The sequence below is a fragment of the Mastacembelus armatus genome, chromosome 15, assembly GCF_900324485.2.
Source record: "Mastacembelus armatus chromosome 15, fMasArm1.2, whole genome shotgun sequence".
NCBI lineage: Eukaryota > Metazoa > Chordata > Actinopteri > Synbranchiformes > Mastacembelidae > Mastacembelus > Mastacembelus armatus.
Genome location: NC_046647.1, coordinates 14,085,964 through 14,102,603, shown reverse-complemented (window position 1 = coordinate 14,102,603; position 16,640 = coordinate 14,085,964). Strand labels below are relative to the sequence as shown.

General features: G+C 40.9%; 3 protein-coding genes across 4 annotated transcripts in view; 2 read left to right on the top strand and 1 right to left on the bottom strand.

Moving 5' to 3' along the window:
- The first annotated feature begins 195 nt into the window (after positions 1 to 195).
- Positions 196 to 5,203, top strand: LOC113131461 (uncharacterized). Its single transcript, XM_026308722.1, has 4 exons — positions 196 to 725; positions 1,710 to 1,878; positions 3,068 to 3,368; positions 3,462 to 5,203. The coding sequence occupies exons 1-4, from the start codon at positions 643 to 645 to the stop codon at positions 3,860 to 3,862; spliced, it is 954 nt and encodes a 317-aa protein (XP_026164507.1). The 5' UTR covers positions 196 to 642; the 3' UTR covers positions 3,863 to 5,203.
- ecd (ecdysoneless homolog (Drosophila)) lies at positions 5,127 to 9,909 on the bottom strand. The gene is made up of 14 exons (XM_026308718.2): positions 9,806 to 9,909; positions 9,399 to 9,623; positions 9,207 to 9,324; positions 8,972 to 9,059; positions 8,624 to 8,802; positions 8,157 to 8,349; positions 7,888 to 8,016; positions 7,616 to 7,741; positions 7,421 to 7,506; positions 7,221 to 7,324; positions 6,419 to 6,671; positions 6,151 to 6,218; positions 5,862 to 6,061; positions 5,127 to 5,711 (listed from the first exon to the last, which is right to left on the bottom strand). Exons 2-14 carry the CDS (start codon positions 9,601 to 9,603, stop codon positions 5,475 to 5,477), a joined length of 1,986 nt encoding a protein of 661 aa, XP_026164503.1. The 5' UTR covers positions 9,604 to 9,623; positions 9,806 to 9,909; the 3' UTR covers positions 5,127 to 5,474.
- Positions 9,910 to 10,261: 352 nt separating this feature from the next.
- The window catches only part of fam149b1 (family with sequence similarity 149 member B1), a 12,580-nt gene continuing 6,201 nt past the window's right edge, over positions 10,262 to 16,640 (top strand). Inside the window, exons 1-6 of one of the 2 annotated variants that reach the window (XM_026309913.2) lie at positions 10,262 to 10,766; positions 11,253 to 11,369; positions 14,021 to 14,165; positions 14,739 to 14,887; positions 15,047 to 15,187; positions 16,489 to 16,640. The exon at positions 16,489 to 16,640 is cut by the window's right edge and continues 10 nt beyond it. In XM_026309913.2, the coding sequence (XP_026165698.1) occupies positions 10,720 to 10,766; positions 11,253 to 11,369; positions 14,021 to 14,165; positions 14,739 to 14,887; positions 15,047 to 15,187; positions 16,489 to 16,640 (751 nt within the window). In that variant the 5' untranslated portion in view covers positions 10,262 to 10,719. The remainder of the gene's footprint in view (positions 10,767 to 11,252; positions 11,370 to 14,020; positions 14,166 to 14,738; positions 14,888 to 15,046; positions 15,188 to 16,488) is intronic. The other variant, XM_026309914.2, reaches the window with a different exon arrangement.

Genomic DNA, 16,640 nt, shown 5'->3' with positions numbered 1-16,640 from the left:
GCTCTCAATATGCTCCTGTATTTGTCTGAGGTCCAGAGTGCATAGACCTCCATCCTGCCAGTCTGATGAGTCTGTTTACTTAAGTAGACCCTCACCAATGCAGCCATGTGGCTGATGGACTCCATGATGGCCTAGAGGGATCCAGAGGGGGGTGGGTAAAGCTGGGGAAGTACTGTCAGTAATGTCACAAACAGGTGTCAAAGCTGGAAAGAAACAGAGTCAGGGTTTTACTCTATTCCTCAGCAAGACATACATCAATAAAGTTAAAAACATATGATTAATTTTAGAGAGATAACACTGGAACATATGAGATCACATTCCTCTCTTGAGGCTGAAAAGAGGCTGCAGTATCACATCATATGTAATAAAATGTGTCAGCAAACACTGATCTGAATGGATTCCACAGATGTTATCTGTTGTTATCTGTTCTGTTTCAGTGAACCTGACTTTTAACAACTGTCCTTCAATTAGTGGAAGACAAACAGGACCAAAGTCCATCTGGACACAGCGATTAAACAAAAGCAGTGAATGCAAGAGAGTGGGTTGACAAAGGCACATTCACCATCATGGTAGAAAGAGAGACTTTAGTTAAGGCGAAATACTAATGGTATTACAAAGATATTATTATTGGTAGTGGTAGGAATGAATTGCATGGACAGCCACTTAAGGGGCTGCCATGACTGGGGTTTGAAAATGAAACATGACTTCATTAGGATTTCCAGATGGTGAGTGACATTTATTTAATGCCTTTTTAAATGTTTTTTTACGCAGCAAGTAACTTAAAATTTGACAAATTTGTGGTTTGACAAAAACAGATTCAGCCAGCAATACATAATACAGAATGAAAAAAATAAAAATAATCTGTCTGTAGCCATATGAGTGTCATCACTGAAAAACACTAATTTACTATGACATTTTTATAAGACAACCAAATGGGTACATGAATGAAAACAGTAAGACAGCAGTTGTTTTGCTGGTAATAATGGTGCAGTTTAATTACTGGAGTACAAATTAAGCCCTGTAAATAACACAGTTATATATATATTTTTTTGATTTTACCCATAAACAGAATATAAAATGACAATAGCAAGTGAGGTTGTTGTGACAGCTACTGATTAAATGTCACTGCTGTTACTGATTGCCTCACTGCTCCATGCTATTTCTCTTGCTGTGCTATTTCGCACACTGACTCCAGATAACTGGATAATTCTTGCACTCCCATTATTAAGCTCTGCGCAGAATGACAGCATGGTAATCCCATTGGCTTTTATAAGTTTTATATTATTTTTGTTTTTCTGGTAACAGGGCAAATGAGAAACCTAACTTTATGCCTCCAAGGTTTATTTGGACTCACAGTCTGTATGTCGGAGTTAGATTTACAACTACAAATATGTAAACCTGTCTTTTCTAAAGGCTTTTTTCAAGACATCTGCCAGCCAGACAAAACAACTTTCTCCCATGATGAGCATTATAAATTATTAAGTTGAGCAAAAATAGGTCAGACATTCCTTAAAGGACGACCGAGTCTAGATTTTTCTGTTTGAAAAAATAAAGCTGTTGTCCACTTGTCTTAGAAAAAATGTCATTTTTTTTAAAACTACTACCGGAACGCTTACTAAACTGTATTCACAGCTTCATAATTGTGGAAAGTTGTCCAGTCATATACATGTCGTAGTTATTGTAATATTCATGTCTCTTCCTGTATGCAGTTCCGGGAGCTGGGGGAAAGGATGGTGTGCCTCCGTGGTGAAGACACCCACCATCTGCCTTTTAGTTGTGGTGACGTATGGCCTGGTTGACAAACTCCAAAACTTTGTGATCGGAATCTTCATTCCTCAGTACCACTACCCGTATGCCGTGGCTCTTTCCTTTGCCCAGGTGGGTGCCTGCTGTTTGCCTTGTTTCTATAAAAGTATTACTCTTCAATCAAAAATATAATTATTTGCTTTGCTCCAGCAAGTGCGACAATAGTTTACCCTGCTGCCTGCTGCTTTGTTTATACAGAATTCTGTGACAGCAGGATATTTTCTATATGCTGCAATGTGCAAAGTGTCCAGTAGTGTTTTGTTATCCCAAAGCACAAATACTAACTTTAAAAGTTTGATACTAATACCACTGCAGCAACTGCAATATTAGTGTAGAAAGTTTACTGACAGTTCATCTTTTTATTGTATCCTTAATGCATGATGGATTAGAACATTGGATTGTTAATTATTAATGTAGTTAATGTCATACCAGTACAGTGTGATGAGGTATTGCCTGTTTAACTAAATGTCACACCAAAGGACTCATAAATGTGATCCCACCTAAGTGTGAAGCTAGCTAATGACTGACCTTTGGAAACATGAACAGAATGTCCTTGAGTATTGACATACATTTAGTGTGGACGTATTGTAAAAGCAAGGAAAATGTAGACCCTATGACTCTGTTTTTATGTTTTTATTTTCTGACTAACACATTATAAATTAATTCTTCTTTTGAATATGAGAAAACATGAATACACACAAAAGTTTTACTGTTGGTTAAAATGAAAATACATTTTATTGTCCATCACACATTTGCCTTTAGCTTCACGGCAAGTCTGAATTGAAAAAAAAAACTTACAGAAGATGCAGGACACTGATAGAGCTTAGGGCCACAGCCAATGATGATTTAAATGATCAATCAGTAGGGAATAATAATTTATTTATAAAATGTAATTTTGGAGTATAAAGTGATATCTCCAAATTGTCCAATAAAAGGTAAAACAGGTTGGCACTTTGGCTTGAAATATGATTTAAACAATTCTGATCATTCATTTTCTATTTGTTTGAACAGTCAGTTTATTTGAATTGATTTGAATTATTGTTTCAAAGAATTAGATGAGCAGGTGCAAACTCAGCCCATATGTATCATTTGTATTTAGGCCAGGAATTTAAAATCCGTCTGTGTGTTGATGTGCGTAATGATTGTAACTGAAAGTATGGGTTGTGGTGGCTGGTATATTTAAATATGGTGTATATTTTGTTTGTCAGAGCTCCCATGTATCATCAGATCCTCTATACTAACTTTATATGTCATCTTCCAGGTTCTCATCTCTTTGTTAGTCTTAAATCTCCTCCATGTTGTTGATCTGGTGCCCCTGAAGCATTACTCCAGGTCTCTGGGTGAGAGGGTGCTGGTCCCTGCCATCTGTAACAGCACCCATGCTGTGCTGGCCATGTGGGCCAAAACCAACAGCTCGTATACTGGCCTCTTCCCCCTCACCCTACTACTGCTTCCTATGTTAACTGTCAACTTTAGTTTTGTCCTGAAGCTGGCATCACCTCCATCTATCAACGTCTCTGTTCTGATTTCCATTCTGAGTGGGATGTCTCTTGTCATTACAGGTAAACATTTAAGTGTTATGTAGAGGTTAAATTGATATTACGTTGTCTCAGCACAAATAAACCTCTAATGAATTTCCTCTCTTTCATCTGCAGCATCCAAATCTTTGTCAGGCGTTGACCCTCTGGAGTATATGTATGCACCACTGGCTTTAGTCCTCCACAGTCTTTCTCTGACCTGGCTAGCAAAAGAGGCTGAGCGTTGTTACTCCCCCGATGCCCACATCTCCATTTTCGACATCTACTACACTCAGCTGGTGAACCAGAGCTGGGTGCTAGGCCTGCTGTGGCTGCTGCATCTGGACAGCCCCTGGCAGGTGTTGAGTCAAGGTAGCTGGCACAGCCTGCTCTTCCATGGATACCTGCTCGCTATTCTCCTGCTGGGGATGGTACTGAACTTCCTAGTCGGTATGTTGGCCCTGTGTGTCTCACCACTTGCTGCTGCACTGCTCTACTCAGCGAGGCAGCTGGTGCAGCCATTCTTCCCGCTTCTGTAGTTTCACCCACGACAGACAGATTAACACTGTCTTATACTGTACCAAAGAGACAAGTGCACATTTAAACTACACAAACATCACAGACCAGTGTGTTGTTATTCTTCTGACAGTAAAACAATTTTCTTCCTTTCACAGCCAAAATATCTGTGCTAATGAGACACTTTCATATGTAAGATAAAAAACAGAATGTTGCACAAAGCAGCAGAAAGGGCCACACAATACCTGTTTATTTTTACAGCTGAAGGTAATACTGTAGTCGAATTTATATTCCTTAAAAACAGTATTTTTTAACCATTGTGTGGTTTACAGTATTTAAGAGATTTAAGCTCTCATGTTTCACTGGATGATTTTTTGACCACAGTTCTGTAGAAAGTTGTCAGGTCCTTAAAGGACACTGACCGCGAAGAGATTAGCAATGAGGCTCAGTTTGTTTGTTCTAGACAGACTGTTCACTCACTTTATAATATATTTACTTAAGCGTATAAATATTTAAACTCAAATTCTTCACTGAATGAATATTTAACCAGAGGACTGTGGAAGTTTGGAGTTTGACTGCTAAGCTATCAGGTGATTCGGGACCATGATGAGGAAATTGGTTGTGCTATTTTCTTTGAGTCTAATGTAAGTTATTATCAGTTGAATTATGTATTCATCTAAGAATAAGCTGTCATTATAGAGCTTTTTCCAAATGTGTGTGTTGTATGACATTCAAAAATAGAAATATCTTACTTTTTCACGTTTTGCAAAATGAGAGGAATGATACCATATCCCTCAATGGTATCGATACATTTAATAAACCGAAATAACACACACAAAGAAACTATTTGCAAAAATATTTATTTGTGATGTTATTTACTACCAACTGAATCTAAGTGCTGATAAAAAGCCCCATGTATCCCAGCATTACAAAAAACTACCTGTATTCAAACCCAGTGTAAACCTCATCACAGTGCTAAATCCTAATTTTCTGTATAATATAATTTCAAACACCACTGTCAGAGGGATCTGGTTATAAAGTAACGTAAGTAAAAATAGAACGACTTGGCAACACAGACATAGACATCTGTATTTACAGAGCAACCAAAACTGACGGTAAATGAATTTATTTTACAGTCATAAATATGAACCCCTCATAGATAATTGATGGGACTGTATTGTATGGGACTTGGACCGATATTGAGTGTAAATGTTATACATGTTATACAAATACACAATTTGCACAATTTACTACATTATCTAGAAAAAAACCCTGTATACAATCTTCTAGTTGTTATTTTGGTTTATTAAGTGTTTTTATTTTTTTATTGTATCGTGCAGTGAAGTAAATTCATCTTGTGCAAATACAAGTTTCCTTCCTTTTTGTACTTCTGCATATTTAGTAATAACTGTAAATTGCAAACTACGCAGGTTTCATGACATTTGGAAATATTTTTTCAAACATGTGATTGGAAACACCGTCAATGTGTCTGCTAATCCCAAATAATTTTTACAGTTCCCACAATTAGGCTCTTTATATTGCTGATTGTTGCTGGGTGATTGTCACCTTTCAGTCCAAAGTGAAGTCTGCTAAATACTGCCCTCAGTCATTAGCTATTTTTCATTACGGGATCCTTTAAGAAGAATCAGAGTTGGGTGGTAGGTGTAAGCCGAGGCTCTGTAGCAGGTTGGAGGCCGGTCCGGCCAGTCCAGCCTGGCAGCTGAGGGACTCCAGTAGGTTTGTGACCAGGTTGAGGTCCAGGTCAAGAGGCTGGATCTCCTCCTCAGTGTCTTCCACCCCTGCCTCGCTTTGGGAACTGTTTGTGGCAGAGGGATGAGCTGAGCTGTTGTCCAAGTCTGGCTTGTTGTTATCCTGCAGAAAGGACAAATATAGTAAAACAAATGTGCTTTATTTTAGCCAGGTTTAGTGCATATTTTTGGAAAATTAAAAATATCTTGAGGTGGGCCTGAGCAGAAGCACCCATATGACATGGAGAGGTTGTAATCACAATCATAATCTCACCGTTTGAATGAAACTTTGTCCAATATTAGTGCTCATCAGCTCCTCATCCATTTGGTCCATGTATTGTCTTAGACTATCTAAGGTTTCAGTCCCATTCATCTCTGGCTGACCAGCAAACCCCTCTTCTTTCTCCTCTTCGTCATCATCATCATCATCATCATCATCTAGATCATCTGAATCTAATTCTTCTTCTTTGCCTCCTAAAAGAAATTTAAAAGACAGATTCAATAAAGAGACAAAGATGTGGCAGGATTCTTTTACTTGCCTACATCTTCCAACTTCTGCATACCTAGTAGTCTGTCCAGTGCATTGGCCATGGAATCAGGGTCAAAACTAAAGGGCTGAGTTGAGCTGGTCCTGGAATATAAAGACCGTTAGTGGGGTAATGTACATCTAGATAAATTGACTAAAAATGTGTGTGCATGTGTGGGTGTATTTTTCTGTTCATTGAGTTCTTATATCATATAAATCCACAAATGCAAAATCATTTTGTCCATTGACCATAATGTGCCAAAAGCACTCAGATATATTGGCCAAGTAGTCAGCCAGTGTCTCACCAGGGCAGTTCAGCACCCTCATGTGACGACAGGGCGTTAAGAAAGTTCTTCATCCCCTGACTGACAGCTACCAGGCTATAACTGGCCTCCTCCGCATCCTCAGACTCCTTCCTCCTCTCTTCTTCTTTACCCCTGACGTGCTGTGTCTGTCTGGTGGTACTGGAGATTTGGCTGCCAACATCAACTCTCCCCCCACTCCTCTCCTGCAACATACGCTCCAAATCCTGAGCTGTGATATCCAGCCAGCTGTCACCTAGAAACAGACACAAAGAAAAACTTAATTATGGGATATTGTTGAAAGAGAGAAGGGTAGATAATGGAGGATACATACTAAAGAAAAAAAAAAACAAACTCAAAGGAATCTGCAGGAAGCAGAAAATCACAGGTGGGAGAAACAGACAAACTGAATGTATTTTTTAGGAAAGTCATAAAAAAATTAGCAATAACCAGTAGGTACTTCGTAGTAAGTAAGCACAATGCACAACATTAAGACCAACGTGAAGGACGATCGCCTTCAACTGAACAAAGAATACTAAAGTGAGAGCCACAATGTCCAAAACCATCCAGATGTTATGATTAACCCATGCTGCCATTTTGACATGCCAAACCTCTTCTTTTCACAGATATCACACAAACATTTATCTGCAGAAATGGTTACACAATGTACATTCAGATATTTTGATATTTTATTTCTGTTGTCATTCGATCCAGGTGTACTGTAACTGGGACAAACATCTGAGCTGCTCTTAAACACAAATCTGCTAATTGTTCTATAGTGAAACCAAAAAACAATGTCACTCACTGTCCTCTTGGGGGAGCTGTAACTCTTGCTTCTTCAACTCCTCCAAGCTGAAGGAATTGCAGCTGTGCAACAGCTGGAGAACCTCCTCACCCGGTGACAAAACACTGACAACAAACAAAATATCTATAGTGATGGATGGATATTTAAGTCATACTTATTCATAAGGTGTTTCTATTTACATACACAAGCACAGCACTTACCTTGAGTTTGAAGCGACAGACTGTTTGAAGAAGTTTTCTGCTGACCTTAAAAGTTCTCTGTAACGAGCTGAACCTTCCAGTTCACCCTGCCAACAATAAAATTCAGAACATTGTACTTTAAATTAACAACTAGTATGTTACATTTAAAACAATACACTTTCCCTGTGTGCTTAACGTTCAGAAAGTTCGACTAACCCGGAAATAGCTATTCCTTGTCAGACTGTCCATGAAGCTTTTCCACTGAGGGTTACAACTGACAGGGGCATCGGGCTCTGATGATGGCAGTCTGCACTTTGAGCACAGGATCTCAAAACCATGGGCCTGTGAGCAAGACATACACACAAACATAACTGTATGTCATTCCAAAAATTACAAGCCATCCTGTATCACACGAAAGCTCAACAGAAATAGGAGTTCATTCTTCCAAGAGCTGTAAGAATGATGAGGCAACACAGATGATGGCTCACCAGTTTCATGCCAAGTTCATGGGCTTTGTACTGGGGATGAGAGCGGGGAGGCAGGGTGAAGCCACTCCTCCGGTCAGGTGTGAACTGCTGCTGATGCAGCTGAGCATATAGGCAACGAGTGAAGGTCACCTAGAAAGACATGCAAGTGCATTGTTAAATTTTGCATAAAGGTTTTGAAAATATTCCATAAAAACTGTACCATACAAATGAAAAAATAGGCCTACATACAGCCCACACCACAACAATCATGAGTCTTTAAGTGTGTTTACCAGGGTGAGGACTCTTGTATCAGGAGGAAAAGTCTTGAAAGTTCGACACGCTTGCAGATCTACTGGATCCCGGAGGTAGAATGCTGATACTGCAGGTGCGACCAGATCCGGTCGCTGTGCCAATACCTTGGCTATCCCAGCAGGTATAAAGCAGCGGGCACGGTGAAGGCCTGTTTTGACCTTTTCTGGGTACCTGTGTGGAAAGGAGAGTTTGACATATTTACAGTGTCTACTGACACCAAACAGACTTACATATAAATATTTCACTCACATACTGTACAATGTGTGTTGCCACTCCTTTCAGGGGATGTTGCACAGAAGCTGTCTGAATGACCAACTTTTATACTTAAAATATATTAAATGTAAGAAGTGTCACACAGACACTGATACTGAGAATGGGTCAGAGCATCCATAGTGGAAAACAGGACACCTTGATGTTTACTCATGCTGACAAGAGATCCTCTCACCCCTCTAGTCGTTTGCTCAGGGCTGAAGATATCTTGGGGCTTGCCTGACAGGCCCCTGGGTGAGTGGAAAGCAGTGCTAGAGCTTGTGCCACAGTGGGTACCACATCCTTTGGGATCCCCACTGGACTGGATGTGGAGGGGCATGGCAGGATATGCAGCTGTCCCCTATAGAAGAAGACCTGCAGAAGACAAGAACAATTTACAGTTAAGTAAGTTTTGTATGGTCTTATTGTCTAAGAGATTTTTGTGAATAACACACAAGTATATAAGATCTGAGAGTTGACTGCTGAAACCCAACAGCAACAACTGTGATAAAATATAAACAAATACATTAAACGGACATCTCACCCTGTTTTCACTGGTGTCTGGATTCAGCCACTTGGGAAGATAATCTGCTGCTTCAATCAGAAGAAACTCCCCATCATTGTCCTCGACTCTGCACTCACAAAGATGAAATCAAAGAGCAGAGATGCCATTGACTGACAGATCACCCTGAAGGATCCATGTTGAAGCAGTATAATATGTCAACCAAATCACTGGCTTTTTATGTAAAACTATGAGCTCAGAGCACATACTGTATTACCTGGCTGCAAGTTCTGGGAAGGCCTCTGTGATTTGCTGCAGGAGATAAACAATAAACCACTCATCCTCCACATTGTCCCCAAACTGAGTGCTACCTCCAATGTGAGCAGGAGCACCTCCTATCAATAAAAAGAACGTCTATTAGTTTTTAATGAAACAGACAATCTGTGCTGATGTGTTGACAACACTATACCTTTCTCTGGATGATACTTGAGGTTGAACGACTGATGCTGCCAGAGGTACTGGATCAGGAGCGGGGCGATCTTTGCCATAACCTCCTCCACCAGATGTGAGAGCTGTTCCTCAGTCTGCTGTAAAGATGATCCATCCGGCTGGATCAAGAAAAGCTTGTATTGGACTAGGTCCTCTTGAATCGCTCTCCTCTCCAGGGAGTTCATTTTTGTAGTTTTTACGTGCCCTAATTAACAAGACAGCAGCTCTTTAGTACACATATGTATGAGGTCAGCATTGTGTATTACAGTATTACTTCTCCGGACTCAATTAAATTTTCAGTCAAGTATTAGTGACAGTAGGGTAGGTCCGTCAGGTAATATTCAGCAGTAGTTAAGTTAAACAGATGGTAATGTCAGTCAATCTTACCGTGTCTTGTTTTAAATGTGGTCCGGAGAGACTTTAAAGCAAGAAAAAACAAAAGTTTCTCATGTCTACGTACGTTGCTATCATGCCTTCTGTCACTACTCAGGTTCTACTGTGAATTCTGCTCGACTACCCCAACGGTGTAACAAATAACAGTTCCTACGTTTTGCGTTAATCAATTTTGGCGGTTGCAAAGATAAAATAACCTAAATTACACCAAATTTACCTCAAATGTAGAACCTTTCTTTTATAAGTTTAATAGAAATCAAACAATTTATTACATAACCCGCATTTTGGGTACAGTCCACAACATAATCTACTAGCGATTTGCGGATATATTTCAGAAACGCAATCGCGTTCTCCCAATGGATTCTGGTTATCGTAGTGAATTAGCCAACGATGTAACGGTTTTTTTTTGTCAGTCAGAAATCAATTTCCCATGAGACCACGGGGATACGAAGCTGCGTATCCATGACAGCCGTGTTATTGTTGGTGGTGCTAGCATTAGCAAACAAGGTGGCGTTAGCTAGCTTCACTAGCTAACGTTCAACATTCATTGACTTTAAGATAATTAACCAAATCGACATCCATCGTGCGGACCACACTACAAGGTAATTTAGCGTAGCAAGTTTAATCTAACACGAAATGCTCACTGAGGAATTAAACAACGCTGTTCGTGCCTTTTGGATATTTTTTTGTCCGTTTGCTAGCTTCTTTTTAGACGTAGCGTTAGCTTCTTCTTAACATTAGCTGCAATAGTGAGAAACGACTTTAGCATCTGTAGCCAGAGCCCTGCCCAGCTGCCTCACACTAGAGGAAATGTCAGACCTCCTTCTAATCGGTTTGCGGCGAGTCCTGGAAGCGGAGGCAAGAATGAAGGGCGAGGGCTGGAGCCTATAAAACGGAGACAAAGGAGAATGATTTCACGGTATAACAGGAGACCTGTGTCGCACAAACTTGAGATGTAAGTCCCGAATGTCAAAGTTAAACTGGCTGGTATTTATACTGTGCCAACTGTGTTATATTGGATTGATCAACTTAGTGACAGACATTATATATCCAGCAATAGTGAATGCATTCATTTTTTTAGGCAACCAAGCCACTCTGTTAACTGAAGGAATAACATTTCCTTGTTTATTTGAAGTCATGTGTTAGACAGTAAAATAACATCTACATTATGTGATATACATTATACTGTATCATATGCTATGGTAAATACCCCCAATATGATGCTTAACACTGATACACCAATTATGATGAAGATGAGCAAGACTGTCATAGAACTTCTCATATCTTTTGGGAAGATAATCTGTCCCACATCATACATTTGTGATGTCGTGTCATGTTATTGGCCATCACTGCCAGTTTGTTCACCACTGGTGTCATCCCCAAAATGCAATTATATACTCACTTTTTTTGCATTAATACTCTCAATATGTTTTCTGTACAGTCGTGGGTTGTCTCGAAGCCGCCTCGACCATCACCCTCTCCCAGAGGAAGCAGACAATATCCAAACCCCTCAGCGCTACCTCCATAATGTCCAGGAAGCCATTTCCACTCACAACAGGTAAAATGAGTCCTGGTCTTATACAGACAGGCAGACACTGGCAACTACCATCAGTACAATTTCCTTAGCCACAAACCAGACACCTAGTTTACATTGTAACAGAGATAATCAGTGCGTTTGAATCTTCTTTTCCTTTCGGCTGCTCCCTTCAGGGGTCGCCACAGCGAATCATCTGCCTCCATTTAACCCTATCCCCTGTATCCTCCTCACCCACACCAACTATCCTCATGTCCTCCTTCACTACATCCAAGAACCTCCTCTTTGGTCTTCCTCTAGGCCTCCTTCCTGGCAGCTCTAACCTCAGCATCCTTTTACCAATGTATTCACTGTCCCTCCTCTGAACATGTCCAAACCATCTCAATCTGGCTTCCCTGGCTTTTTCTCCAAAACATCTAACATGAGCTGTCCCTCTGATGTACTCAATCCTGATCCTATCCATCCTCGTCACTCCCATAGAGAACCTCAACATCTTCAGCTCTGCTACCTCCAGCTCTGCCTCCTGTCTTTTTCTCAGTGCCACTGTCTCTAAATCAGACAACATTGCTGGTCTCAACACTGTCTTGTCCACCTTTCCTTTCATTCTTGCTGACACTCTTTTGTCACACATCACACCTGACACTTTCCTCCACCCGTTCCAACCTGCTTACACACGTCTCTTCACTTCTTTTCCACACTCTCCGTTGCTCTGGACTGTTGACCCTAGGTACTTAAAATCCTTCCACCTTCCTCCTTCCACCTTCTTCACCTCTACTCAGCCTCAGCCTAGCCTCCACTACACTTTCCCATAACTTCATTGTGTGACTCATCAGCTTTATTCCTCTGTAGTTTCCACAACTCTGCACGTCTCCCTTGTTCTTAAAGATGGGCACCAGTACACTTCTCCTCCATTCCTCAGGCATCCTCTCACTCTCCAAGATCTTGTTAAGTAGCCCAGTCAAAACCTCTACTGCCACCTCTCCTAAGCACTTCCATACTTCCACAGGTATGTCGTCAGGACCAACTGCCTTCCACTCTTCATCCTCTTCAACGCCTTCCTCACTTCATCCTTACTGATCTTTGCTACTTCCTGCTCCACAACAGTCATCTCTTCTACTCTGTTCTCTCTAACATTTTCCTCATTCATCAACACTTCAAGGTATTCCTTCCGTCTTTCCATCACACTTGTGGCACCTGTCAACACATTTCCATAACTGTCCTTAATCACCCTAACCTGCTGCACATCCTTCCCATCTGTCTCTCTGCCTCGCAAACCTGTACAAATCCACCTCTCCCTCCTTAGTGTCCAACCTATCATACAAATCCTTATGCCCTTTATTTGGCCTTTGCCACCACTACCTTCACTTTACGCTGCATCTCCCTGTACTCCTGTCTGTTCTCTTCTGTCCTCTGTGTCCCACTTCTTCTTAGCTAACCTTTTCCTCTTAACACACTCCTGAACTTCCTCATTCCACCACCAAGTCTCCTTATCTGCTTTCCTCTTTCCAGATGACACACCAAGTACCCTCCTACCTGTCTCTCTGATCACTTTAGCTGTAGCTGTCCAGTCATCTGGAAGAACCTCCTGACCTCCCAGAGCCTGTTTCAGCTCCTCCCTGAAAGTCACACAACACTCCTTTTTCAACTTCCACCACTTGGTCCTCTTCTCTGCCCTTGTCCTCTTCATCTTCCTCACCACCAAAGTCATCCTACACACCACCATCCTATGCTATCTGGCTACACTCCCCCCAGCCACTACTTTGCAGTCACTGATCTCTTTCAGGTTGAAACATCTGCACAAGATGTAATCAACTTGTGTGCTCCTGCCTCCACTCTTATATGTCGCCCTATGCTCCTCCCTTTTCTGGAAAAATGTGTTCATTACAGCCATTTCCATCCTTTTTGAGAAGTCTGCCACCATCTGTCCTTCTGCATTCCTGTCCTTCATACCAAACTTAGCCATCACTTCCTTGTCACCTCTGTTTCCCTCACCAACATGTCCGTTGAAGTCTGCCCCAATCACCACTCTCTCACCACTAGGGATACCCTGGATAACCTCATCCATCTCCCTCCAGAATTTCTCCTTCTATTCTAAATCACATTCTACCTGCTCCTAATCGATAGTCCTTGCTACCTTTCCACCTGGTCTCCTGGACACACAAGATATCCACCTTTCTTCTTTCCATCATATCAGCCAACTCTCTAGCTTTCCCTGACAAAGTCCCTACATTCAAAGTCCCTACTCTAAGTCGTACACTCCTCAACAGCACCAGTGGTGGTCATTGTTAACCAGGGCCATGACCGATCTGGTATGGAAGTCATATTTGTGATTTGTGTTTGATTTGGCTTAAATTTTACATCAGATGCCCTTCCTGACACAACTTTCTGCATTTACCCGGACTTGGGACCAGCACATGAAGACTGGATTGTGTGTCGTCCCCCCCCCCCCACCGGTTGCATTTATCAGTTCGTTTGAATATACTTATTCAATTCACTATGAATTGAATAAGTATATTCAAATAATTCACCCCCTGGTTCACTATGAGAACCAGGGGGTGGCTTGCAGTGGGAAGTGGGAGCATTGGAAACAGATTGTGAACTGTGTCTCTGACATGAAACAGGCTGAAACATTACTTCTGTATGTAAACCTCATAGTGTCCTCTTCTTCTGTGTAGCTCAGAGACATCCGCTGCCTCAGGCCATTCTGACTGTCCCACAGTCATTTCCGTAGACTCTAGCCATTCCTGGTCAGGAATCCACAGCTCCACAGGGACTGGCATCTCCACAGAGAGGAGCTCTGTTTTCTCCTGGGGCTACGATGTAAGTTTACTCCCAAGAAAACAGTAATGTGATGTAATGATGCCAATCTGGCTTTGTCTGTCACGCAAAAAAATATGGTCAAGCACACACACACACACACACACACCCACACACACCCACTCCTTTGTCCAAATTTGTATAAAACCACACAGAAATATAATTAGCCATTGTATTATATGGTTAAATGTCTTGATTGTCTGTCTTTTTCGTATCTGCGAGGCATGATTCCACTGGGTATTAGTTTGTTATTATGCTGTGTTTCTAGCCTCAGCTGGTCTTACAAAACTTTTTCAGAACTCAATGATTTATTTAGTTTGGTGTCCTCAAGCTGCTTCTCAAGAACTAACTCACTCCTAACTCATTTTTTTGTTATAGCATATGAACAATTCAGCTTCACCACAAGCATTCCACTGGGCTGTGGGGGCTATTTATATTTATCCTTGGCAATATGTTGCCAGTAACTGATGAACAGACTGAAAAGAAACAGCTTTCACTGATAGAGCTGGTGTATAAGAACAGAAGGACGACTAACTTTCCTTCTTGTGTTTGTCTTTCGGTTGTGCTGTCCCACAGGAGTTTGACAAGGCAGCATCACGACAGGTGCAGCAAATGTTTGAGGAGATTGACAAAGAGCTGTATGAAGGGAGAGGCAGTGGAGGAGGTATACTCCATGGGCTGCAGGATGAATGCCAGCAGTGGGCCACACGTTTCCCACATCTTCGGTACAATATTCGGTGTTTCCTACCAGCCTCCTGACCTGTCTGTTCTGTCAAATAGGATAGCAATATGATCAAACCTGAAAAGCCTGTTCTTTTCTTAAACTAAAATATTATTTTAGTAATTTATGCATTGTTTAAGTTTGCCTCTGTGTGTGCCACTAGGATCCTAGGGACTCAGCTGCTGTATCCCAGTGATGAGGGCTTCCAGTGGTACACTACTTCAGGGAAAGGCACCTCTGCTAGCAGCCCCTCAGCAGAGAAAGAGAGCAGTGTGAAGTCCCACGACAAAGATAAATGCATTGAGTAAGTCTTAACTGCACTGCCTCCCTGCATTATTGTCTGAAGGTCAAAGTTCACATTAGGTACATTCTCCTGATGTAAGGCATACTGGCTTTTTCTTTAATTTTTAAAACACATAGCCTGCCTTAATGAGACAGGACTGAAATATCATCTGGTCATGATATGAAACCTTATGTTAAGAAGCCATTTTATGACTTAAAGAATATGCAAACTCTGACAAGAAGTGAATACTTTTGGACCAGTTGCTTTACTATTTAAATAAATTTGTAAAAAATATTTTAGTGTCTGTCTCTCAAGTGGCTGCTGGCTGGCTATCCAGATGACTGGGGTTAGTGCATCAATTATAGAGGAGTTTTGGCTGACTCTGTGGTTTTGTGACCTAGATACTCTGGCTTGTTTTTGAACTGTGTGGGCCAAAGTCATGTTGGTTTGCTGTGATCAGTGACAGTGAAATGAGGCTTTGCAGCCAATTTTATTGCCAGATGATTAATTACTTAAAGCCTCATTTAACAGCGTTCATTAGTGACACCTACTGGTAAAAATAATTAAGAACTGTCAAGTCATAAAGAGTTGTGCTGAAGCACAAATATCACTGACAGCTCATTGTACTATTGATGAACCTAGTAAAGATTCGGGCATGATGTTATACCTTTGATACTTTTGATGTACTAAAGTTATTATCATTGTAGACGTTACTTTGTATGACTATTAGGTTAGGTGCTAGATTCTTAGAGGTAAGACTGAAATAAAGCTTGTAACGGGATTGATGAACACTTGTGTAACCAAAAAATAAAGGAAACACAAATAAACCTGTTGATTTTTATTTAGAAGCAATAGATTCTTTTTTTTAAATCTCTTGCTTTGATGAAAATTCTCACAGGTACAGTGGAGGGTGGCCAATGTAAAAACTGTAGTTCCAAGTGATTGTCATGTACTGAAGCAGGTATAAGTTAAAATAAAATATATTTTTAGGCAGTGATTAGACAGTGGTTTTATCCCACATTGTATCTTCTGAAAATTTAAAATTCATTATAAGGAGAAAACCAAATGGAAAAATATTAATTGAAAGGCAGTTTGTGTGAGGTGCTACATTAGTGGCTGCTTTAATAATGTCACTGAGCAGTATGTCAATATGGAATTTTGCATCCATGGGTATAAATTTCTTTATGTTTCCCTGCTGGATTCAAGTCATTCAAGTTAACTATCTATAGAAAACAGCATATGTGGGCTTGTGTCTATGAGCTTACGCTTTTATGTGCACATATTGAGGTGCCTAACTGTGTGTGCCCTTGTCTGGGGAATAGGTTGAATGTGCAGGGCAGAAGAGCAGCACTCATCAACTTCCCTTCAGCAGAGTTGGATGGGCTTGCAGGCACCTCTACTGGTTCCAGAAGTCACGACAAGCCAAGAGTGATTGAAATGGAGGGTCTCATGGAAGAATATCTGGCTTTTGACT

What these genes read in the sequence shown, in the direction of transcription:
- ecd (XM_026308718.2), bottom strand. Translation starts at nt 9,603, where the DNA reads ATGAACTCCCTGGAGAGGAGAGCGATTCAAGAGGACCTAGTCCAATAC. An exon ending in ATACAAGAGTCCTCACCCTG is followed by an intron (nt 8,017 to 8,156) that starts GTAAACACACTT and finishes ATGTCTTTCTAG; the next exon opens with GTGACCTTCACTCGTTGCCT. An exon ending in TGCACTGGACAGACTACTAG is followed by an intron (nt 6,062 to 6,150) that starts GTATGCAGAAGT and finishes AATTTCTTTTAG; the next exon opens with GAGGCAAAGAAGAAGAATTA.
- LOC113131461 (XM_026308722.1), top strand. Translation starts at nt 643, where the DNA reads ATGAATTGCATGGACAGCCACTTAAGGGGCTGCCATGACTGGGGTTTG. An exon ending in TTCATTAGGATTTCCAGATG is followed by an intron (nt 726 to 1,709) that starts GTGAGTGACATT and finishes TCCTGTATGCAG; the next exon opens with TTCCGGGAGCTGGGGGAAAG. An exon ending in TGGCTCTTTCCTTTGCCCAG is followed by an intron (nt 1,879 to 3,067) that starts GTGGGTGCCTGC and finishes GTCATCTTCCAG; the next exon opens with GTTCTCATCTCTTTGTTAGT.